This window comes from Thalassophryne amazonica, chromosome 16, assembly GCF_902500255.1.
Source record: "Thalassophryne amazonica chromosome 16, fThaAma1.1, whole genome shotgun sequence".
NCBI classification, from domain to species: domain Eukaryota; kingdom Metazoa; phylum Chordata; class Actinopteri; order Batrachoidiformes; family Batrachoididae; genus Thalassophryne; species Thalassophryne amazonica.
Window position 1 is genome coordinate 40,977,653 of NC_047118.1, and position 26,682 is coordinate 41,004,334.

Sequence of the window (26,682 nt, forward strand, 5' to 3'; positions counted from 1 at the left end):
TCACAACTTGGCTAATGAAACCATCTCTCATTACAGAGAAATCTGCAGCTGCAGCTTCTCCCGTGCATGTCGTACAGTGGAGAACACATTTGGAATAGTCTCAAAGGTAATTACACAGGTGCTGGTCATAATTAGAATATCATGAAAAGGTTGCTTTATTTCCGTAATTCCATTCAAGAAATAAACACTTGAAATATATCAGTCCATGTGTGATGAATGAATATAATATACAAGTTTAACTTTTTGAATGGAATTACTGAAATAAATCAACCTTTTCATGATATTCTAATTATATGACCAGCACCTGTATAGTATGGTGCTTGTGTGGTGCAATAACTATTAATAATTAAATTTGTTACATAGCAGATCTGGTTTTCTCTACACAAACAAATTTTAAAAGCTACAGCACAAATTTTCAATGATTATCACAATAAAGCTCAACATAAAAGCCTGAGTGAAGCTGTCAGACATTTGTTCAGTAGTAAGTGATGTGCACATTCTGCAACCTGTGTCACAGTATTTCCATTTACTTGCAGATAACTAATTTCCTGTGTGCACCAATTTAAGCAAAGCAGATATGATACACTGTTGCAGCAGACAAAATTGTATTTTTTTGAGAACTTCATTTAGCGGCATTAATATTCAGCAAGACCAGCAGCATCCTCCATTTATTTTGCAGGCGCAAAGCCCACGCGGTCTGCGTTCCTGTCAAATACGGTATAGTACTTCCCAATAAAAACGTCTCCCAAAATCCACAGGGGTCCTGCAGGAGGTGGAATATCCATGGCCATGAAGCCTGACAGACAGATTGATCTGCCAAACTGTGACTCCTACATGAGAGGGAAAGGAAAAAAAAAAGTCTAATTGACATTCACATCTTTTATTCTGAGCAAAGACTTCCAGTTTTCACTTGAAGTTTATTCAGTAAATCTTGAGTTTACATTTAGCTGTCCAGATGTCCTACAAAGTTAACAACACAGTCATCACCTGGGCTCAAAAAGTTCAAAGTCACATGAACAAGTGACTGACAAACCAACCTTCATGATGTAATCCTCCCCAGTCAGGTTTAACATTTTATTGCCGATGCTGAATGAGATGACTGGCAGAGATGGAACCTTCTTACAGTCAATCATGTACTAGGACGGAAACAAGGAAATGTCAACATGGAGGACAGTGACATCTAGTCATTCCATGCTTTATTAAAAACTAAAAAGAAGGTGCAGCTGACTGACATTTCCACAAAACCTGATACCCTTTCAAAAGGCACTAGTCCAAGAATGACTCTCAAAAACCTGCATGGCGAGTTGTCTCAAGGTGCAGCTGAGGAAATATGATTGTGATGTAGTTGGAACAGAACCTGTCATGATCCCATCCCACTGCAGCATGTAAAAAAATATACCTCTCCCATCAGCAAAGGCAGAGCACTGATGGCTTTGTGCAGAGCTCCGATTTCCAGCACAGGGCCTACAATTAACGATGTTCCTGTATCGACAATTGCCTGACAACCGGCTTTGCAGAGAGTCAGCTGAGTACCAACTTCAACTCTGTTGGAGAGGAGAAACGGTGAGACAAAGAGAGGAATGCCTTCATATGAGTTACTGAGCAAAGTGGAAAATAGATGGACAAAGACCTGTGTGATAATCACACGCCACGTAACACACCTCAATTATTTAATAAACAGTTAAGAGTCTGACAGAAAATAATGTGGATTCTAACTAAACAGAGGTATTTGTAGAAATATGACAAAATACTGAAATTGCTAGGAAAATTATGCCAGCTCATGTAGGACTTTAACAAGTGAATCACCCCTGTGCAAAATGATTTAAAAGTGCATCACCTCAATAACTATTATGTGCAAATTGTGAAGTAGAAGGTTTCATTATATAGATATATATATATATAGAGAGAGAGAGAGAGAGAGAATGCAAACCTAAAAACATCCTTTTTCCTCTCTGTATGAGGTGCGGCTCCATCCAGAAGTGGGAATCATCTTCTGCAAATCTCCCATCCTGTACGCCAACATGGACTCCCAAAATTTCCAGTATAATGTATTGCCAAGTGCAGTGATGGGCACAGTTCCACTAATCCACTAACCGCTAATTAGTGAAGCTAACTTTTTTGTTAGTGGATTATCTTTTCAGATAATTTTGAAAACCATCAGCGGATTAAGTAGCTTCTGCTAAATTTGGTTCCGCTAACATTTCTTTGTTGGCATAGTGAGTAACATGGAATGGTCGAAAACATTTGTAAACCCTAAAACCAAACATTAATTCCTGTCTGTTGGGTGTTTTGCAACAGCCAGGCTGCTGTAAGGAACTCAGCCCTCCGCCCTCCCCCAGCAGAAGGAGGCAGGCCAACTGCCGGTAGTGTGCCTAGATAGAGTGGCATCAACCCAGAACATGGCACCATTTTGGGCCCAACTGTGCTGAACTACTGAATGAGCCTTTAATGTTTTCAACATTTTTTAAAATCATTTAACCACATACAGCAACACATTCAGGTACAGGAGCTATCAAAATAAATATAAAAATAGTTAAGCTATCAAATTTACAATTTATGATGATTTATTCAATTAATTTAAAGCCTGATTTATGCAGCTGAACCTCTATAACTCTGTCATAAAATGACGTGCGTGACAGTTTAAAGTTCTCCATCTCTAGTCTGGATTAAGATTTATTCTGGACTAATATGACCCTCAACAAGCTTCTTTCTACAATCATCACCTCCAAATCAAAGGTAAACTGTACATTTTCTTCTTTTATCGACTTTGTGCTATAAAGTTGCAGACTTTTCTGATCCATCTGTAATCAGTGCGTGCACCGTAAAAACTGTTAGAATATGATGGCAGACAAAGGGTTGAAAGCAGCAAAGTGTCAAATCACAGCCGGCTGTGATTTGACAGATTAACAGCCAATGCTATTTTGAACCCAAGATGGCGTTCATGACTGATTTTTTTTTTCGACTCATGTCGCCACTCTCTCTATCTAGGCCAGTCCTTCTCAAATAGTGGGGCGTGCCCTCCTGGGGGCGCATGTGACCGCAGGGCACATGCTTTTTTCCCGTACTAGAATAAAGTGTAATTGCACATCCACTACAGTAGGTGCTGCTTCAGTAAACCAGCGAGCACCGTTAGCATCATAGCACCTTAGCAGAGGAGCTGAGCAGCAGGAGACATGGTCTCTGTCATGCTGGATGACGCAAGTGCTGCAAAAATAACAAATAAAAAAAAATGAAATCACAATATATATATATATATATATATATATATATATATATATATATATATACATACACTCAACAAAAATATAAACGCAACACTTTTCGTTTTGTTCCCATTTTGTATGAGATGAACTCAAAGATCTAAAACTTTTTCCACATACACAATATCACCATTTCCCTCAAATATTGTTCACAAACCAGTCGAAATCTGTGATAGTGAGCACTTCTCCTTTGCTGAGATAATCCATCCCACCTCACAGGTGTGCCATATCAAGATGCTGATTAGACACCATGATTAGTGCACAGGTGTGCCTTAGACTGCCCACAACAAAAGGCCACTCTGAAAGGTGCAGTTTTGTTTTATTGGGGGGGGATACCAGTCAGTATCTGGTGTGACCACCATTTGCCTCATGCAGTGCAACACATCTTCGCATCATCCATGAAGAGAACACCTCTCCAACGTGCCAAACGGCAGCGAATGTGAGCATTTGCCCACTCAAGTCGGTTACGACGATGAACTGGAGTCAGGTCGAGACCCCGATGAGGACGACGAGCATGCAGATGAGCTTCCCTGAGACGGTTTCTGACAGTTTGTGCAGAAATTCTTTGGTTATGCAAACCGATTGTTCCAGCAGCTGTCCGAGTGGCTGGTCTCAGACGATCTTGGAGGTGAACATGCTGGATGTGGAGGCCCTGGGCTGGTGTGGTTACACGTGGTCTGCGGTTGTGAGGCTGGTTGGATGTACTGCCAAATTCTCTGAAACACCTTTGGAGACGGCTTATGGTAGAGAAATGAACATTCAATACACGAGCAACAGCTCTGGTTGACATTCCTGCTGTCAGCATACCAATTGCACGCTCCATCAAATCTTGCAACATCTGTGGCATTGTTCTGTGTGATAAAACTGCACCTTTCAGAGTGGCCTTTTATTGTGGGCAGTCTAAGGCACACCTGTGCACTAATCATGGTGTCTAATCAGCATCTTGATATGGCACACCTGTGAGGTGGGATGGATTATCTCAGCAAAGGAGAAGTGCTCACTATCACAGATTTAGACTGGTTTGTGAACAATATTTGAGAGAAATGGTGATATTGTGTATGTGGAAAAAGTTTTAGATCTTTGAGTTCATCTCATACAAAATGGGAGCAAAACCAAAAGTGTTGCGTTTATATTTTTGTTGAGTGTATATATATATATATATATATATATATATATATATATATATATATATATATATATATAAAATAAAAAAATCAGCACAAATTGTTTTATTCATTTTTGTTTTGTCTGTTAAAGTGTTTCATATATTGTGCTCCTGGGTTAGTGTTCTGATCAATTTGAATTTATTATTATTTATCGATTTTATTTAATTTTGTTTTTCAGTATCAAATGGTACTCGATCAAAAAACATTTATAGGTTAAGGATTTTTTTTTTTTTAATTTAGGGCGAAGTGATGCACTTTAAATTTTTTTCCTGTTACAGACTAAAAAGCGATGTTAATAAAGTTATTCTTTGCTGTAAGTTGATCTAAATTTCTTTTAGTTTTCTTTAATGTTAATAAGGATACAGTGTTATGCAGAGGTGTACTTATAACAATTTTATGGACAAATTATATTATTTCTAGTAAGGGGGGGGGGGGGGGGGCATAACAAGAAATAATTGAGAAGCACTGATCTAGGCATACTAACTGCCGGTGCAGCTGAGGGGAAAAAAAAAAAGAAAAAGTAATTTACTTTCAACATGCAGCGACTCAGTGGCAGAAGAGGTAAATCACAACGTTGTTTTCACTCATGGTCACAACTTAACTCTTAACCAAACTAACTACATTCCTTGAACTATAAAAACACAACAAATCTATAACACTAACAACACACCTAAACTAACATGCACTACAATAATAATAATAATAAAAAAACAGACCCAAAACTCTCATAACACATTGCTGCAATGCATTATGATCGACAGTGTGTCTGATTTCCCATAATGCTTTTGGCTGTTTGTGTCTGTTTAATGCTCAAACCATCAGAATTCACGCATTACTTTAAAAGTGCAATATTTTCACTTTGTAAAAATGACAGAGTTGCTGTTAATGTGTTAATAAACTGTCCGGAATTAGTCTGTTCATAAATGAAACCATGAGTGAAAGTATCTTGCGTTTGATCTACACTGCCACCATGAAAGATAAGTGAGACCTCTTTGCAGCACCCGACAGAGTGTTTAAAGACAAGTGCTACATTGAATTTACTCATAAGCCTCTGTGGCACTAAAAGCTGAAACTATTTCATCAGTCGCCAACAGCGTGCCAAGCCAATGCTAAAACTGAGTGGTGAGCTGTAACTTCTGCGATTTTTTTAAGGAGTTTATCGATTTAGTATTATAAAAGTTAACTTTTCAGTTAGCAGATCAGTGGCTATCGAAGCTAACGTTTCAGTTAGCTATGCCCACCACTGGTCAAGTGTGTTGGCAGCATGGCCCAAGCAAAAGATCACCCCTTTGAGTCTGGTCTGCTTGAGGTTTCTTCCTCAAATCATCAGAGGGGAGTTTTTCCCTACCACTGTGCCTGTGTGTTTGCTCTAGGGGTTGGTAAGGTTGTGTGAAGCGCCTTGAGGCAGTTTTGTTGTGATTTGGCGCTATATAAATGAAATAAAATTAAACTGTGTATAAATCTTCACTTTTACAGCCAAATATTAAGTCACCACACAGCCATGTGTGGGTCCTTAATACAGAAACTAAACTCTGTAATCTTTCAATGGTATATGCCACCATTCCTTATGAAAACAAAAGTCATGCTGTGTTCAAGTTTTCGTGCCCGGGAGGTGAACATTGAACCCGCAAGAGTCACTTTCCTCACCCGTTCATCTGAATCTGCCAGTAGGCTTTGCGTGTGACATTGACATAGTGTATGTCTCCAGTGTAGTATTGTTGGTCTGTCCCGCCCAGCATCAGCTCTCCTCCTACTTCTGCTGTCGGGTCCCTGAGAAACAGGAAGGAGAAGAAGCAATCAGAATAGTTCATTATAAAAGAAAAAAAGGTTTTTAAAAAGTTCCACAGAGTTTTAGGCCAACTGGAATTTGGATAAAAATGTACTTTGCAAACAAGCACTCTGATTAACATATGCACCAGACAAGCCCAAAAACCTAATTAGCTCAATTACTTGCCAGAGGATACCTAGGGCAGGGGTGGTGGCCAAGTGGTAAGAGCTCTGTTTCAGTGTAGAAGGTTCCCAATTCAAACCCCACCCCTGCCACATTTCTCCATGTAATGTGGAGTTGTGTCAGGAAGGGCATCTGGTGTAAAACTCTTGACAAATCAACATGCAGATCCACTTTGGATAAGCTGTGGTGTCCCCGAGTAAAACAAGAGGGAGCAGCCAAAGGGACTTACTTTTACTTGCCAGAGGATACCTATGGCACAAGTATCTACTGTGGAATAATCACGTTCAGAATAATGTCTTCCCAAAGACAAATGCACGCACAAGGACATAATGTACAAACCACATTACGGCGGTGGGACATAAAAAAGTTAAGCTGTTGTAAATTAAGCTGCTGAAAATTAGGCTTCTCCTCGCAATGGATTCAGACACCACTGCGGTTCTGATGCCGTTAGATCTTAGTGCTGCGTTTGATAAGGTGGATCACCGTATTCTACTCGATAAAGTGGGGAATTACTCTGGGATTACTGGGAATGTCCTTGCATGGTTGACATCATACCCAACTAGTTGCTCTCACTGTGTCTTGTACAACAACACTACCTCTAACCTCAGTGACATGAAATATGGGGTTCCACAGGGGTCCGTCTTAGGCCTCCTGAATTTTTCTCTTTATATAGCACCCCTTGGGCACATACTGTGGCGTTCTGGGATTATCGTTCATTGCTATGCCGATGACACTCAGTTATACATGCCGATAACTACCGGTAATCTCATCCACATAAAATCCTTACAGGATTGCCTTGCTGCATTAAGTGAGAAGCTGGATGTCTATCAATTTCTTACTTTTAAACTCGGACAAGACTGAAATGATGGTTCTTGGTCCAGAGACGCATCAATATGACTAGCTAATAACGCTTAGCCTAGGCTTGTGTGATTTTTGATCCAACATTGTCCTTTGACCTACACATTAGAGATATTATGGGGACTGCTTTTTTCCACCTGCGAAACACAGTGAAGATTTGTCCCATCCTGTCTATTGTTGATGCAGAGACCCCGATTCATGCATTTGTCGCTTCTAGATTGGACTACTGCAATGTCTATTGTCTGGTTTACCGCAGTCCAGCATTAGGGGTCTCCAACTGGTTCAAAATGCTGCTACCAGACCCTTGATAGGAAGCAGAAAGTTTGACCACATTACACCCATTTTGGCATCTCTTCACTGGCTTCCTGTCTCTGCGAGGTCAGATTTTAAGGTATTTAACCTATAAAATTATTCATGGACTAGTGCCTCCCTACGCTATAGATAGATATAGATATATACTTTATTGATCTCACAATAGAGAAATTACGTTTACACTCCAGTTACCTCAGACAGCAATTAGTCCACAATTATTACTTGTTTACCGTAATAATGGCACACATCAGAATTAAAGGCAACACATACACATTTGACATTGTTATGTGCACTAAGTTTGAAGAAGTCCGTTATCCGAATTGAGGCAAGTGGGTGAAGGCCACGCAGCAACCCTGAGTTGCGCCGCCAACATCAGCTGGGGGGGGGTTGCAGCTAAAACTGCACCGCCCCTGCCGAAGGGGAACGGGATGACGAGAAACAGGCGCTGGAAAGGGTGGGAGTTGATGGGGGAAGGAGGGGGTGGGGTGGAGGGAATGGAACATGCTTCAGTCCTGTGAAAAGCAGTTTACTGTCTTTGTGAGTTGAGATAAGAAACAGCCAATGTTCCCCAGGCCGAAACAAATCCCTCAGGAGGAGACAGTCGGGCAATTTGACCTTCGGCTTAATAAGCCTGTAATGTTATTGTTGCAGCAGTGAAATCACTTAACAGTTCCACTTGCACAACCAAATCCCAATTATGAATTAAGAATATTCCCAATTATGAATTAAGAATATTCACCGGCCTCTGAAATCTTCAGCTTCAACTGCAAGGCACGCATCTGCTCCAAGATGTCATCCAATTTGCGTCTGAGTTCAAGAGTCATCACAGTCTGAGAATGCACTGCCTTGCCAACCTCGTTAATCATGACGGACAAGCGAGGGGCTGTGGTTCTTGATGCCGCTGTCTTGCCAATTTTCCGGTAGATCAGGGCAGCACATAAGCCAAAAAGTACCAGCCCTGCTACCATGAGACCAAAAATGAATAAATCCTCGATGTCCTCAACGGAGAAAGGCGCCAAGCATGCAACATGCCAAGACCCCCAGGAGTCAAGGACATAGCCCACAGGATACGTTCCATCTGGGCAGGTAGGATCCCCCGGTCCTGACCTTCTTGTAGAAAAAATGGTGACAATAGCGTTCAGAGACCAGCTGATCAATTCCATGGTTAATCCAATAGTAGTCCAATAGATCCAGAATCCAATATGATTTGAGGAATTCACAGTCTGGTGAAATAGGGACTTGAAGGCTAAAGGCAGTGAACAGAGATAAGGGAGAGTGGAGGAGATGCGACCGCCCTCGTCCAATTCCCAAGCTGAATCAACCTAATGCTTGAAAATTGCCTGTGGAGGTCATCTTGACATTCTAAGTGAGCACCAGCAGGATTCATCAGGACTTTTGATATGTTGGGGCACTATTAGGCTTTAGTTTGAATAGAGTTGTACATCAGAAAACAGCAAAAATATTAATGCTTTTGAGCTACCTCTAAAAATTAATTTATACAAACAAAATTTTAAATAGCATGTTGCCTCATCAACTGGAACCTATTCACGGGCATCAGAGTATTACATTTCAAAACTTTGCAAAATAAGGACCACCCTAGTGGCGAGAGAACCTTTCAGAAGGACAACCATCTCTGCAGCAATCCACCAATCAGGCCTGTATGGTAGATTGGCCAGAAAGAAAGAACTCCTTAGTAAAAAGCACACGGCAGCTCACCTGGAGTTTGCCAAAAGGCACCTGAAGGACTCGCAGACCATGACAAAACAAAATTCTCTGGTCTGATGAGACAAAGACTGAAGTCTTTTGTATGAATGTCAGGCGTCATGTTTGGAGGAAACCAGGCACCATCCCTACAGTGAAGCATGGTGATGGCAGCATCATGCTGTGGGGATGTTTTTCAGCAGCAAGAACTGGGAGACTAGTCAGGATTCAGGGAAAGATGAATACAGCGTGTACAGAGACATCCTGGATGAAAACCTGCTCTAGGGCGCTCCTGACCTCAGGCTGGGGCAAAGGTTCCTCTTTCAGCAGGACAATGACCCTAAGCACACAGCCAAGGTATCAAAGGTGTGGCTTCAGGACGACTGTAAATGTCCTTGAGTGGCCCAGCCAGAGTCCAGACCTGAATCTGTTTGAAGATCTTTGGAGAGATCTGAAAATGGCTGTGCACCGACGCTCCCCATCCAACCTGATGGAGCTGGGGAAGTGCTGCAAAGAGGAATAGACAAAAGTACCTAAAGATAGGTGCACCAAGCTTGTGCCATCATATTCAAGAACACTTGAGGCTGTAATTGCTCCTAAAGGTGCATCAACAAACTACTGAGCAAAGGGTGTAAATACTTGTAATTGTACATGTAATTTCTTAGTTATTTTATTTTTTATAATAATTTTTCAGAAATTAAAAAAAAACAAAACTGTGTTGTCATTATAAGGTGTTGTGAGTAGAATGAAGTGAGGGAAAAAAATGAATTTACTCCATTTTGGAATAAGGCTGTAACATAAAATGTGGAAATAAGTGAAGCACTGTGAATACTTTCTGGATGCACTGTATACCCTTTTAAATCTGAATGAAATTGGTCTGCTGGTTCTTCCTCTCAGGAGTTTTATGAAATGCTGCCTACCCTCAACTCCACCCTCCAATTACATTTTCTTACTTCCATAAAGTACAATTCCAGTCACATGTTGGTGGTTTCAGTGAAAAGAAAAACAATATAAAAGCATGTCTGATAAACCACAAACTCTTTCACGTGTATGTGGTCCTGACTGAATTATTGACACCAATTCTATGATACCATATCAGAAACTAACCTGCTGATGTAAAAAGAAAATATGTTCTGGGGCAGAAGTTTTGCAGCCATGGCCATGTCAAACACCGGGGTGACGTTAGCAACCGATATGGAGGGGTAGGCCATGCCCAAAACCCCGTCAAACCGTGCGACAGCAAACGTGATGCCAGGCTGCTTCACCGCTTCACCAAACTGCTGCCTGGGAACTGATAAATCTGCCACCTGCACACAAAACAGGCAGAAAAAGCTCAGCATGAACAAACAACATTTTAAATTAAATAACAGAAATGGTATGACCACCAGATCTGTGGTATGCATTTCAACAGAAAGAGCTGTGTGAGGCAACGTGGTGAACTTTAGTGAACTCACTGAGATTGTGTCGCCACTGATGAAGCCAGACAAGCTGCCTCGGCCATAGTGGATAGAAAACTGTGTGCCGTTCTGCACATATGTACTCGACTTCTTAGAGTTGTAACGATGGTGAACCCCTGACGAGGTGAAACAGAGTGACTCAAAATAAACATGCAGTTGTAACACACCAACCAAATATTCAACTGTCCCTCCACCAAACTCACAGCAGGCTATGTCGAAGAAAGAGCAGTGGACTGAGGGGATCCAGAGGTTGGATGAGCCGGTGTCAAAGAGCACACTGAAGTCCTGTGGAGGCGTGCCGATGCTGATTACACCAAAGTACTGGGCCTAAAATGAAACGACATGATACACCAACATTTCTGCATGTAAATTAAATGACAGTGAAGTATTATGTCTTTCAAACGTGTTTATTCACACAGGCCCATATGAAGGAAAATGTTACCCAAATCTTCAGAACAAGCCACAGATATGACAGTTTAATATCAATTGCTAAGCCCTACATTTTTCTCACTGTTGATCATATGACCTCTGTGGCTCGAACTCAGAGCTTTGAGGATTGAGGACTCGGGCTGGCTTTACTGGGGGAAAATTTTATATAACTAACTGCAGGTTACAAGTTGCATGGATGGTGCCAATCACCTAAATATCATGCCTTATGAAACCCATGAGTTGATTCATGAAGGTGGCAATAATCAAGAGGTTACAGGCAATGCAATAATGCAATCTGATCAATTTCAACAAAAAAAACACTCCATTTCCTCCACTTAAATGCTTGTAGTATACTGTCTAAAATAGACTAACTGAAATTTAAAGCAGATATCATTGATGTGTCAGAGAAAGCACTGCACAACTAGTCACATTTTCCTAGTCATCATGATATGAGCATGCACAATGAACAAATCGCAAAAGACTGCCTAAACTCAATGAGTAAGAAAATCATTTTATTTGTACATGACATGGTAAGATTTTATCCAGAAGTGCTGCACTCAATGTTTTTACAGCGAGTCTAGTGAGATGGTGGTAGAAGGAGTTCAACATTTGTTTTTGATGAATCCGTAGTATGTCAGGAGAAAAGGGAAGAACTGCAAATTCAATTAGGCTATTTTAGAAGGTGGACAGTGATTACTGGTACTTTTAAGGATTTTTAAAAATTATTATTATTATTCATCCATCCATCCATCCATCCATTTTCTTCCGCTTTATCCGGAGTCGGGTCGCAGGGGCAGCAGCTCAAGCAAAGCCGCCCAGACCTCCCGATCCACACACACCTCCCCCAGCTCCTTCGGGGGAACCCCAAGGCGTTCCCAAGCCAGCCAAGAGGTGTAATCCTTCCAGCGTGTCCTGGGTCTTCCCCGGGGCCTCCTCCCAATGGGACGTGCCCGGAACACCTCTCCAGCGAGGCATCCAGGGGGCATCCGGAAAAGATGCCCGAGCCACCTCAACTGACTCCTTTCGACATGGAGGAGCAGCGGCTCGATTCCGAGCTCCTCCCGAGTGACCGAGCTCCTCACCCTATCTCTAAGGGAGCGCCCAGCCACCCTGCGGAGGAAACTCACCTCGGCTGCTTGTACCCGCGATCTCGTTCTTTCGGTCATGACCCAAATCGCATGACCATAGGTGAGGATCGGAACGTAGATCGATCGGTAAATCGAGAGCTTTGCCCCCCTACTCAGCTCTCTCTTCACCACGACGGTCCGATACAGTGACCGCATCACTGCAGATGCTGCACCGATCCGTCTATCGATCTCACGCGCCATCCCTCACTCGTGAACAAGACCCCGAGATACTTAAACTCCTCCACTTGAGGCAAGGACACTCCACCGACCTGAAGAGGGCAAAGCACCTTTTTCCGGTCAAGAACCATGGCCTCAGATTTATAGGTGCTGATTTTCATCCCGGACGCCCCACACTCGGCTGCAAACCACCCCAGTGCACGCTGAAGGTCCTGATTTGACGAAGCCAACAGAACCACATCGTCCGCAAACAGCAGAGACGAGATTCTGTGGTTCCCAAACCAGACCCCCTCTACACCCTGGCTGCGCCTAGAAATTCTGTCCATAAAAATAATGAACAGAACCGGCGACAAAGGGCAGCCCTGGCAGAGGCCAACGTGCACTGGAAGCAGGTTTGACTTACTACCGGCAATGCGAACCAAGCTCCTGCTGCGGTTGTACAGGGACTGGATAGCCCTTAGCAAAGGACCCCGGACCCCGTACTCCCGGAGCACTCCCCACAGGGTGCCCCAAGGGACACGGTTGAACGCCTTCTCCAGATCCACAAAACACGTGGACTGGTTGGGCGAACTCCCATGAACCCTCGAGCACCCGATGGAGCGTGTAGAGCTGGTCCAGTTTGCTGCGACCAGGACGAAAACCACACTGCTCCTCCTGAATCCGAGGTTCGACCATCGGTCGAATTCTCCTCTCCAGTACTCTGGAATAGACCTTACCGGGGAGGCTGAGGAGTGTGATCCCCCTATAGTTGGAACACAACCTCCGGTCCCCCTTCTTAAACACCACCCCGGTCTGCCAATCCAGAGGCACTGTCCCCGATCGCCACACAATGTTGCAGAGGCGTGTCAGCCAAGACAGTCCCACAACATCCAGAGACCTAAGGTACTCAGGACGGATTTCATCCACCCCAGGAGCCTTGCCACCGAGGAGCTTTCTAACCACCTCGGTGGCTTCTGCCTGGGTAATGGATGAGTCCGCCTCTGGGTCCCCAGTCTCTGCTTCCTCTTCGGAAGACGTGACGATGGGACTGAGGAGATCCTCGAAGTACTCCTTCCACCGCCCAACAACATCCCCAGTCAGGGTCAACAGCTCCCCACCCGCACCGTAAACAGTGCCGGTGGAGAGCTGCTTCTGCCTCCTGAGGCGTCGGACGGTTTGCCAGAATCTCTTTGAGGCTGACCGATAGTCCTTCTCCATAGCCTCCCCGAACTCCTCTCAGACCCGAGTTTTTGCCTCTGCTATTTTAAAATAGAACAGGTTCTATTTTAAAATAGAACCTGAATATTGCGCAAGAAAGAACATCTGCAGCAAAGAAACCAAACACCACCAGGGTTAGTGTCCAAAATGTAGGTGATTATACAATATTTTGTTGATTGAAGATGGACAACTGAACCTGGCAAAAACAGACTCAAACTAGTGGATGAGTGACAGACCAGCGAGAAAGAAGAGGGACTTTTCGCTCAGAACTCAACAATATAGCAATATTAGTGTGTACCTGACAATGTTCAGAAATTAAAATGACACATGAAGTTTGAGTCGATATTTCCAAAAAGTCTGTTTGCCGAGATCCACCAGGATTTTGATCCACCCACCCCACACACAGTAGCCTAAATTTGCCATGTCTTAAGTACTGGCAGGGGCGGACATATAAGGTACTTGACTTCTTTCGTAACATAGCGCACAGCGTACAGCCCGAGCATGTTTACATTGAGCAATATGAATTCTCGCCTTTGGATTTGCCACTTCGCTGGGAGTGACGTATACCTGCTCTCACCTACAAGCAGTAAATAAATAAATAAATAGACAATAGTAATTTGAACTGATAGTGTCTGACGTGGATTCTACACATGCACATATCCTCTCTGATTAAAAAGGCCAACCAGCGTCTGCAATTTCTCTACAGGAGTACCTGTCTGAGCCCGGCTCAGAGTAGTATCTCTCTGTGATATGAAAAGTAGCAGCCTTGCAAACAGGAAGACACTGAGGATGGTTGTTATGTCACACAACTCAACAGCCACTAGATGAAAGTCTGACTGCGTAAACCCAAATGAAACCTCCATGACCAGTAGGTTCTCTTTGGCCAAGATACAGATTGTTACAAACATTTCAAAAAGTCACTAAATATATGGAAGTAAATCTGTGCCATCAGAATTTGAATTTCTAAGGTTGATTTTTATTTTTTTTTTTTTGCATTAAAATCAGAGTTTGACGTTGAATTTCTAAGGTTGAATTTGTTTAGCATCAACATATTCAGCCTCAAAAAACAAAAAATTCAACCTCAAAAAATAGAAAAGCAGGGATTAGCAATCGATCCCGGTCTCATTCATTCAATGTTCAGCCAATCACATTTTGCTCCATTGGTCGTGACACCGAGACAAAAAAAAAAAAAAAAATCAACTTCAAACTGATTTTTCAACCTTAAAAATTCATATAAATACCAGCATGTCTTGGAGTCTTGCAATTTACAGCAGTCATTAAGAAAAACAGTATGGTACTAAATTCTAAATCTGTTCAAGTAGGCAGTTCTCATAAATTATGTCAATCACACAAACATAAACAAACCCAATAAACAAACAACCAAAAAACAAACAAACAAACAAAAAAAAAACACACTTGAAAAACGCAGGACCAGGCAATTTACTTTAAATATGGATACATAAACATCTTTTGGAGTTCATTTACATCAATCATTAAGTGACTGTGCTGAACAAGACTAGTGAGAGAAGCCACTGTGGTTGCAGTTGAAGAAACTATGCATAGTGCAACCTTTGTCTGTTGCATCACCAATTACATGGCTTCATGATGAAGTAGTGCAGAGGAGGATTTTCTTAAAAACATGTGAAATTTCAGCTGCAGTTCAACAGAAAGCACATGGGAAACCAGAGCCTAGATTTGATCAGTTTTCCTGTTTTACAATCCTTCTGTATTAGACTCCAACATGAAGCTGTGAATGGGGATGCAAGATACAAATGTTACACCATTCCTAGTTTCTCCAATCGCATCCACAGAAGCCTATAAGTCCTTCAGAGCTGTCATGAGTGTCGTGTTGGGTTCCATCTAGTCTTCCAACATGGTCACTAAATTTTTGATAACTGCCTACTTGATACAGGTTTATCACATAGTACCCTACTGTCTGTTTTTCTTGATGATTGATGGAAATTAAGTCCAAGACATATTCAGTGAATAGGAAATGTTCATTTGGTCATCGACTGACTTGTCTGAAGAAAATACAATCCTTATGTTGTCGCTGCTCATTCGGCTGCTCCCGGTTTTGTTCGGGGTCGCCACAGCGGATACAGCCAGATCCGCATTGGTAATTGGCACAAGTTTTACGCCGGATGCCCTTACTGACGCAACTCCAGTTTCACCTGGAGAAACACACACAGCCGCTGGTCTCCCATCCAAGTACTAACCAGATCCTGCTCTGCTTAACTTCTGAGATCTGACGGGATCAGGCTGACACAGAGCAGACCAGCTGCAAGAAAATACAATCAAAGGATTCAAGGATTCAAAGGATTCAAAAGAATTTTATTGTCATATGCACAGAAGAACATGTTCCCTGCACAATGAAATGTGTCTACTGCATTTAACCCATCCTAATTGCCAGTAGGAGCAGAAGTCGCCATTAGGCGCACGGGGACCAGCTCCAGATGCACATCCCTGCCTTGGTCAACAGCAGGGCTGAGCAAACCAAGACCGACCCATAACAAATGACACACACATAACACACAACACACATAGGCCGGCCCGGTACATAAACATATATTGAAAAGCAAAACACGAGGGAAAAGGAGAAAAAAAAACCCTCATAGCCGCTGCGTTACACAGCAGCAATGAGGAAAAAAAATCCCCATCAGCACAGAAAAACAATAATCACACAGACAAAACAAGGACGCAGGACGACAACCAAGATTTGAAGGTCCAGTTTATCAGAACACTCCGGAGGCAGCCTATTTGGCGCCTTCAACGGCCTTGTCTGACAATCCTGGAGGGGGAGGGGCTCAGCCCTGAGCAGTCCACTGTCCACAGTCAAGGTCAGAGCTGGAGAAGCTGAGGGGAGGGGGGATGACCAGGGAGCGAGGCTTAAGTGTTGATCTTCTGAGGAGATTTTTTATCACAGCGACCTTGAAGTGCAGCTGTGTTGGGGAGGCCAAATGAATAACCAGATTAGCAGATGCCTGAAAGATTCCACAGTTCTGAGAACAGAGTGGCTCTCAATGCATCTGAATGTAGAATGTGGTCTTCACAGACGGTCAAAGCGGGTTTCCGGAGCTGCAATCCTACCCGAGATGTTTTCCAGTGTGCGGTTAACACCCGGCGACTGCGCAGCCACTGCCTTCCCAATCGAATCAATCATGTAGGGCAACCTGGAAGGCCCAATCAAAGCTGCTTCCACTTTCTTGATTTTCCGGTAAACCAGCGCCATGCCCGCTCCACACAGCAGAAAGCCGGTCACCACCAAGCCGAATATATACACATCTTCGACGTCCTCCACAGAAAGCATGTAAAGGCACATGACCTGCCATCTCCTCCACGAGTCCATCACGTAACCCATCACATGCGTCCCGGCAGGACAGGTCGGGTCCTCCGCCCCCGAATGTCTTGTAGAAAAAATAGTGTCAATTGCGTTCAGAGACCACTTTAACAGATCCATTTTTGTCGTTTTCCAGAAGAGCAAAGCTGCAGCCTCACAGACAACACGCCACAAAAGCAGGAAAGATAAGGAGGGAGGGAGAAGAGAAAAGTGCGTCCGTCTGGGCCGAATGCAAGCTGGCAAAAAAAAAAAAAAAAATCCTTATATTTAGAATAAATTAGCAGCCAGTCTGCTCTGTGTAAGCCTGATCCTGTCAGATCTCAGAAGCTACGCAGCGCGGGTCCTGGTTGGCACTTAAATGGAAGACCAAAGGCTGTGCGTGTTTTTTCAGATAAAAGTGGAAGGGTATCCAGTGTTAAACTTGTGCCAAATCCCAGTGTTTTTCTAACTTCTTAGTTTCAGACATTTTAAGCCATAAAGTTTTGTATAACTGGGTATGTGGTCACTTTGAGTGACTGCATCTGAGCACGCTCGATGCAGCTACTCACTCTTATGGAAGCTGTGTCTGTTTTATTTGTAGTATTTTATTAAACACCAGAGCCCACTTTCATAAAGCGGTCTAATTTTGTTTAGTTCACTTAGTTGACTAATTTTTTGACGTGAGTTGTTGAACAAAGTGCTTAGTCAGCTAAAGTTTCAGGTTACCTGACTGTTTTTAGCCTGATACAGAGTAGGGTAATCTTATTTTAGTTGATAAAACTTCAGTGTCTTACCTCAAAAATTGCAGCTATCACGTACCAACACTTGATGGAACACTCAAGACCACCCCTACGTTGCTCGTATTCCTCCAAAAGGAGACCTTCCTCCGCTTTTCGCCATGGTTGTAGCAGATGACTGTCATGATGTGTTATGACACTTCTCACATTAGCCACCGGATGTCGCTGTTACGCTGAGCAGCGTTGTGTACAGAAAAAGGCTTGACGGAGGTGTAGAAGAAGAAATTGAAGACTGAAACTGCTAGGCTAAGTGCTAAGCCTGCCATTCTGCAGTTCGCATGTGTCCGTAAATGTTAATAAAGCCAGTTAACAAAACAAATGCTGGAAAGTTCATGGCAACAACAAACCCGGAAGTAAACATAATGGTCATGCATTGGTGCTGTCTCTTGGCAACAGCACATGGGAGGCCGTTATGCCCGTGAAAACAGTCAACTAATGTAAACAGCTAATCTACAAGTTTAGCCATCAAAGTAAAACGTGATTAGATGGATAATGTTGGACGACTAACCGTAGTCAACTAAGTAAGTTTAATGAATTGAAAGATTAGATTGCTTTATGAAACTGGGCCCTGGAATAATGCAGCTTGTTGTGTGGTGAAATGTCCTACCCCTTTAACTATCAGTGAGTTCACTGTGAATCAGTGCGCCCGCTGCTGCCAACATGAGACAGACACAAGCTTTTATTTATCAGCTGTTCCTGGTCTCTATAGAAAACCCATGGGTGACGTCACACAGGCTGTGTCCAGTATATATATACAGTCTATGCTTCAAAAAAAAAAAAAAAAAAAAAATCTAAAATTTTAAATTAAGAAGTTTGGGGGTTATTCTAGTCCCCTATTACAAAATACCAAACTGTCAAAAAAGCGTGGCCTCTTCTGCTACTCATAGGCATTCTTTGACAGTTTTGTATTCCATAATAGGGTGGTTACTGACAGGGTAATACCCAGTGTTGTCATAGGTCATAGTGAGCCCCAGTATGTTTTAATGTTACGTTATTTTTTGTAATATGGACATCCCATGTTGGCCCATGGCCTAAATTAAGGACAGTTTTTGTTGCTCTTCTGTTTTCATTTCTTGTGAGAATTGTTAGAATGGCCCAAGCAGTGGAACACCCCTCCGAGTCTGGTCTGCTTGAGGTTTCTTCCTCTTTATCACTAGAGGCATTTTTCCCTTACTACTGGCACCTGTGAGTTTGCTCAGGCGGGTTGGTAAGGTTGGACCTTATTCATGTGAAGCACCTTAAGACAGCACTGTTGTGATTTGACGCTATATAAATAAACTGAACTCACCCCCATACAGTTATCAGTGTGAGGAAACTTTTGAGACTGAAACCAGTTTTTGTATCAGGCTGTAAACATGTTTATTTCTGCTTTAAAGCTAGACATTTTTAACATGGACTTGAATGGCAATCTGCTCACTTTTGGAGCCAGCCTCAAGAGGCCAGTCAAGGAATTGCAACTTTTACTTCTTGCAGGTGGGCTTCAAGTGAGACCATCAAGTTTAGTGCTTGGATCCTGGATGGAATTAATTGGGGGGGGGGGGTTGCAGTCTGCACAGTTTCTACCCGTTTAAAGCTCCCTCACCCCGTGGAGCTGCTGAGTGTGTGCAATCTAAAGCATGTACATACATCCATAAAGTTGGTGAGTCTCTCCACGGGCAGGCTGGGGGAGGGCGAGCTGTCCGGGGCTCCTACAAGCTTCGCCAGAGCGCGCAGCTCGTGCACGGACCTCCCGTTATCGCTCAGCAGCCGTCTGACGCTTCTGGTTTTATGGAGGGGGATTCTACAGCCACAGAGACATTTAGCGTGACAAACCTGCACAAACACTGCAAAAGCATCAAATGTGGAAGCGTCTAAACCCGACAAACACGAGACGCTTGTGTCGGAAAAAGAACCAGGAAGTAAACACACCTGCCTGAAGCAGAAATGTGACCTCACCTAACGGTAATTAGCACAAAACATCACCTGCTACACGCATAACACTAACCTTACAATACCAGAAGTCAGGGTTATAAACAGTAGCGCCGAAAACACCCCAATCAGCCACAGTCGCGCCATTTTTGTCCACGCTGAAAAAAATTACTTCAAAATGTTTGCCGATATGACAAGCAGACAAAGTTGAGCGCTACTTCATCTGACGCAGCAGGAAACTCCGACGAACGCGTTTCGTCAGCATCCGTGTTCGTTCGGTTTTCTTCGCCGCGCTGCTGCTGCTGCGACGTGATTGGAGGAGGATTCATCAGGTGAGTTCTGATTGGTCGATGTTGAAACGGACCCTCTCATCACCATGCTCATCACGAGATCTGCTTACGGTCACGAACTATATTATGACTAGGAAATGATAAGGCACACAACAGAACATTGTGCAAATGTTTAAACATAATGATAACAAAAATAGTTAGATTTAACAGAAAACACAATAGTTTACACGGCACAGCATCATAAAACCCCCCGCAATATTTCGACAAAAAGTTGAACAGTAAAACAAAGAAAAGGGTCTCAGGGGTATGGCGCTAAATCAAGGCCAAAAGTTTTGTAATCTGAAAATAAAAAAAGATTGAAAAAATAAAATTTGAAACTGAAAATTAAAGTTTTGTAATCTGAAAATAAAAAAAGATTAAAAAAATAAATTTTGAAACTGAAAATTCAATGTTTGTTCTTGAATTTTATAATCATTTAAAAAGTATTATCAAAATAAAAATAAGTGTAAGATATATATTTTTCAGTTTAAATAAATTTTTGATTCAGCTCTGTATTTTTTTTAATCAAATTTATTTTCATTCATATTTCTTTTTTCACCTTCAGATCTTTTTTTCACTTTCAGATCTTATTTTTTCAGTTTCAAACTTTTGGCCCTGTTCTGGCGTGGGAGGGCGTGGCTTCGATTGAGAGGGGCGTGGAATTGTGAGTGACAGCAGAGCATTCAGTCCTCACATGACATGGTGTTGCGTTCAGGAAACGTGGGTACTTTTCATTCTCTCTATTTTCTTTCACGCGCCAGCCGCATAGTAAATAAACGATGGAGACGGGAGCAGAGTCATTATCTATCAACGTACCCACATTTCCTGAAAGCAACATCATGTGAGGACTGATTGCTCTGCTGTCACTCACAATTCCACGCCCCTCTCAATCGAAGCCACGCCCTCCCACGCCAGAACAGGGCCAAAAGTTTGAAACTGAAAAAATAAGATCTGAAAGTGGAAAAAAGATCTGAAGGTGAACAAACGAAATATGAAAATAAATTATTTGATCAAAAAAATTACAGAGCTGAATCAAAAAAAATATTTAAACTGAAAAATATATATCTTACACTTATTTTTATTTTGATAATACTTTTTAAATGATTACAAAATTCAAGAACAAACATTAAATGTTCAGTTTCAAAATTTATTTTTTAATCTTTTTTTATTTTCAAATTAAATCTTTTAATTTTCAGTTTCAAAATTAATTTTTTCAATCTTTTTTTAAATTTCAGATTACAAAACTTTTGGCCTTGATTTAATTTGATCAAAAAAATTACAGAGCTGAATCAAAAATTTATTTAAACTGAAAAATATATATCTTACACTTAACTTTACAAAACTTTTGGCCTTGATTTAGCTCCATACAGGGGTGTCACCAGAAATAATAATTAAGGTGTGCTTGTGGGATTTGAGGTGACCTTCACCCACTGCATCCATCTATTTTCTATTAGGGGGTGGTACTATTTTGAAAAAGTAAACATTGTGGTGTATTACCTCCTTAAAAATATGGGGACAGTTATTATGAACAAGAAAATGCTAATTATTGACCAAATGATCTACTCATCTAACCCCCCGTACATACCCCCTGAAGTCAAAACCCCCCAAATCATGCATTTTTCACTTCATAACGCTGCCTTTGCATTAAGGAGCCTGTAAACCAGTCAAGAAATTTTAGCAGCATTTTCTTTTATCACACACAAAAATAATATTACAGGAACATTTTGCAGTGAAAAATGCATGATTTTTGGGGGGTCGGGGTTGACTTCAGGGGTATGTACAGGGGGGCTAGACTAGATTGTTTGGTCTATGATTTGCATTTTGTTGTTCATAATAACCGTCTCCATATTTTTAAGGAGGTATTTAAAAATATTTGTGCTAACCCCTACTTGGAGGCTGCAAAATGTGGGTTGTCAGAAAATGCATGCCGCTACACCTTGCTTCTTTTTCTCTACAGAGAACAAATAAAGGTATTCAAGTTATGTTGATCTATTTAAGTTAATAGCTTAAAAAACAAACAAACAGGCTACACAGGTCTCGGCAGCTGCAAAATGTGGATTACTGAAAATTACAAAAGGAATTGTAATTGGAAGTGGATTACAAAAAAAGGCAACAATGAAAACTGCAAATGGGATTCAAAGGCTGGAAATGGCCTTCTGTGTTCAACGCGAAGCCCACCGTTTTTTGCTGTCTTCCAGGTGAACCTCTATTTGTTTCTTGCCTGTGACGGAGGCCAACAGCAGTCGCTGTGGATATAGTATACAAATAATGACTGTTTATGAGTTCAATGGAATGAATATTTCATGAGATGAGAAATGAAACAAAGCCGAGTTGAATGGTACGTTCCAGCTTTCACCGAGTTAAATATTCATTCCATTGAAATAGAAACTCATTATTTGTTTTATATAATGACAAAAACAGATTGTTATTATTAACTCTTGTGCAGTCTTTATACCTTTCTTGGATGAACTCCTCCAACAGTTTGAGTCCAAATTCCTTGCACTAACAGACAAGGCACTTCACGGTCTGCAGTTGCTGCCTGACAATGTAGAACAAATCGCGAATGAAGAAACCACCATGCTGCAGGAGGCATACAGTGAAGACTTGCCTTCATCAGATTCCTTATCCTCAGAGGTCAGAGTGGGGATAAAGAAGGGGGATGCTCCTTACCAAAGCCTTTGAGCTTGCAGATTACCATAGCAGTCATATTGCAACGGCTGTTCCCAAATATCCATCATATCATGCACCTGCTCCTTCTCATTCGAGTGACAAGTGCAGGGGTGGAGAGGGCGAACTCTGCTCTCAAACTAGTGAAGTTGGTACTAAGATCAACCATGCAGGAGGACCGTTTGAATGGACTCCTCCTGTACATGCACAAGGACATTTGACTTGACTATAGTGTCATTATCAACAGACAGAAGCACAAGCAGCCACTGAATGCTGTTTCTGAACCTTCTATGCAACGAGTGACTCATCTAGGTGCATTTGTACCAGACCACGATTCAGCAAGGTGTAGCAAGGGTGTTCACTTTTTTAGTCACACACATTTGAAATGTTCTCTGTTACTTGTCATCATAACGTCATAGCTTCACATTTAAGACTCGTACAATACTAATTCAAATGAATAAAAAACAGGTTATAAAGTTATTTTTCTTCTCTGGTGTATTTTCTAGCAAAATATGCACCAAAATGCAGGAAATGGCACCTAAAAATTCCAAATTCATTCACAAATCCACCCCCCATCCAACCTTTAAAAAATCCTGAACTGATACAAAATTTGGCTGAAAAATGCTTTTCCATCGGAATCAAATGTTGTAATGAGTCCCTGTTTTGTCCATTTTAGCTCACAGTTAGTGCAATGCAAAACAATTGTGCATTCTGTGATAAAAGCATCATATTTGGCAGACATATTCTAAATTAACTGCTGTTTCTTTTCAGATATGGAGACATCCTGGAGCTGACCTCTAATGACCTACAGGGGTCAATAAAGAATTACACAGCTTATTATCAAAATGCACAATTGTTATGGGAATTTTAGCTAAGCTGCACCACTAATGAGTGTGAATTTTAAACATTGGATCACTTGCTTTGAAGACCAGAAAGAAAACCATTACAATAATCAATTCTGCAGGTAATAAAAGCAAGAATCAATATCTCTGTGTTTGCTTCAGAGAGGAATAGTCTGACTTTCTCAATATTTTCTCACTCACTCACTCACTCACTCACTCACTCACTCACTCACTCACTCACTCACTCACTCACTCACTCATTGTCAACCGCTTATCCAGGACTGGGTTTTCAATATTCTTCAAATGATAAAATGTCATTTTATCATGCCAAGGGGAGGTGATGGTCTAATGGTTGGGCTTGAGACCAGAGGATCCTCAGTTCAAACCTCAGCCTGACCAGAAAATCACTAAGGGCCCTTGGGCAAGTTGCTCCCAGTGCGTAGTGAGCGTCTTGCATGGCAGCATCCTGACATCGTCGTGTCTGTGTGAATGTGAGGCATCATTGTAGTGTGTTTTGAGCTTCTAATTTAGATGGAAAAGTGCTATATAAATGCAGCCCATTTACCATTTTCCTCAAATTTCTAATTTGTGGTACAAAACTGAGATTTGCATCAAAGATAACTCCTGGATTCTAGTTGATTGTTGATATGGATTTAATGCTACAGTTTTCAGTTTTGCAATGATTTTCTTTCTTAACCAAGACTTCAGTTTTGTTCTGCTTGAGCTGTAGAAAATTCCTTGCCAATGATGTATTTATCTAAAATACAGTTAAAAAGGGCATCAACAGGCCCTGGGTCATCAGGAGACACAGCATTGTTCAGCTGTATATCATCAGCACAACTGTGCAAATTTATGACATACCTCCTGATGACATTTCCCAACCTTAACCTAAAATTGAACCCTGAGGTACACCACAATTTGTTTTCTAGTTTTTAGAAGAATAGTCGATACTAACATAGAAATCTGTACCTCTAAGACAAGAAATAAACAGTGCCAGAGATGCCATTCATGCTGTGAAGTGTAGTTATCAATGGCAGAACGTAAATCAAGTTTTTCACATCCAAAGTTATTCTGAGGTCAGTTATAACCTTTATTTATGACTTTTTAAGTGACAGGTAAGTAACCCTGTAATTTGTTTTGTGCTTTTTAAATGGTATATAGGCATTTTATAATGTGTTTTGAAAAAGAGTTAATGAGTGTCACATCTACAAATGCAAAGGAGACAAGTCTGACTGTGGAAACCATCGTGGAATCTCCTTGCTGTCTAATGCAGGAAAGGTTCTTGCATGGATTGCCAACAACAGTCTGTGATTACAAGCTAAAAACATCCTTCATGAAACACACAGTGGCTTCCATCCATCAAGAGAGACCACACACATGATCTTCACTGTCTGCCAATTGCAAGAAAAGTCTTGAGAGCAACACCAACCAAGGTACTTCTCCTACATTGACTTGACAAAGGCATTTGACAGCACGTCATGCCCATTTCTGTGGAAGATCCTGAGCAAAATGGCTGTCCAGAGAAATTCATAAAGAACATGAAGCTTCTCCAGGATGACATGTCTGCCACAGTTCTGGTAGTTGGCACTTCAATGTTCAATCAGGAGTAAAGCAGGGCTGTGTCATCGCCTCCACTGCACTCCATCATCTACATGGGAAGAATCCTCCATCTGATCAAAGACAAGGTACCACCATTTATTGACATCATGTACAGAATGTATGGAAAGCTCTTCAACCTCAGCCAAATGCGAGCCAAGAAGAAAATCACCACCACTTCGCTCGTGGACTTCCAGTAACGACAGCAGTTTGTCATCCTTTAAAGAAGGTCTTCAGAAAATGCTTGCAACCTTGTGCGAAGCCTACACCAAACTTGGTCTTCACATCAACCTGAAGAAGACACAGGTCCTGTATTTGCCTCCACCAGCCTCCAAATCTTCTTGCTGTGAAATATTTCTTTAACAATAATATTTCTTTGTCACTGACTGGTGACTTCGTCATGCGGTATCACAACACTTCTCTTGACACCCTGTCATAAGCTTTCTCTAAGTCCACAAACATATGATGCAACTCCTGGCATTCTCTATACTTTTCCATCAGTACTCAGAGCAAACATTGCATCCGTAGTGCTCTTTCTCTGCATGAAACCATATTGCTGCTCATTTGCACATCTCCACCTCTTTCCTAAGCTTTGCTTCAATTATTCTTTCCCATAACTTCAAGCTGATCAATGTCATGCCTCTGTAGTTCATGCACTTTTGCACATCACCCTTGTTATTAAAAACAGGAACCAGCACATTTCTTCTCTACTCTTCACTTTCCAAGAATTTATTAAATCTAGTTACAAATTCTACTACCATTTCTAGGAAACATTTCCATGCCTTCACAGGAATGTCATGTTGACCAACTGTCTTTCCACTGTTCATCATCTTCATAGCTGTCCTCCCTTCAACCTTACTAATCCTTTGCACTTCTTGAGTTTTTCCCACATTATCTATCTGATTCTCTCTCTCTCTCTCTCTCTCTGTCATTTGTTCATTCATCAGCTCCTCAAAATATTCCTTCCACCCTAACAACCCACTCTCCTCACTTGTCAGGATATGACCACCTGCATCCTCTATCACCCTAACCTTGCTGTATATCCTTTCCAGCACTTATCCAAACCACCATTATACAAACCATGCTTCCGGACGTGACTAAGCCTGAAAACATTCACAGGCATGTTTGAAAAACAGATTCTCACTGGACTTGCTTGAGAAGTTCCAAACGACATTCCAACAACAGAACACAAACAGAGTGACATTTGTGGAACAAAGCAAATTGTATGTATACACCTCCTTCGTGCATCAATCTATCACTCAACTGACACTAAACCCAGTATTAGGCCGGGGAGTACTTTTCACAGCAAGAAAGAACTACAAGGTGGAGAAAAATAAATAAATAAATCAAATCAAAATTCACTTGTTGAACCAGATTCTACAGTGTTGTAAAATGTTAAATGTGGACTCATCAATCTGTAGCTTGTACTGTTATTTTCTTACCATAAGACAGGTGAACGGGGAAAATGCACTGCATGTCCTCATAATCTGAATGGATATGATTACTCACAGTCTCAGTACTGATGGAAAATTATATACTCCAGAGGGCTGCTACATTAGATCACATTAGATTAGAGAAGCATTTATTATTGA

General features: G+C 41.8%; 1 protein-coding gene across 1 annotated transcript; it reads right to left on the reverse strand.

Annotated features, from left to right (window-relative positions):
- Positions 1 to 455: 455 nt before the first annotated feature.
- napsa (napsin A aspartic peptidase) lies at positions 456 to 19,933 on the reverse strand. Its single transcript, XM_034190671.1, has 9 exons — positions 19,733 to 19,933; positions 19,375 to 19,528; positions 10,909 to 11,032; positions 10,703 to 10,821; positions 10,356 to 10,555; positions 6,074 to 6,196; positions 1,400 to 1,544; positions 1,038 to 1,136; positions 456 to 830 (listed from the first exon to the last, which is right to left on the reverse strand). The coding sequence occupies exons 1-9, from the start codon at positions 19,801 to 19,803 to the stop codon at positions 669 to 671; spliced, it is 1,197 nt and encodes a 398-aa protein (XP_034046562.1). The 5' UTR covers positions 19,804 to 19,933; the 3' UTR covers positions 456 to 668.
- Positions 19,934 to 26,682: the final 6,749 nt, after the last annotated feature.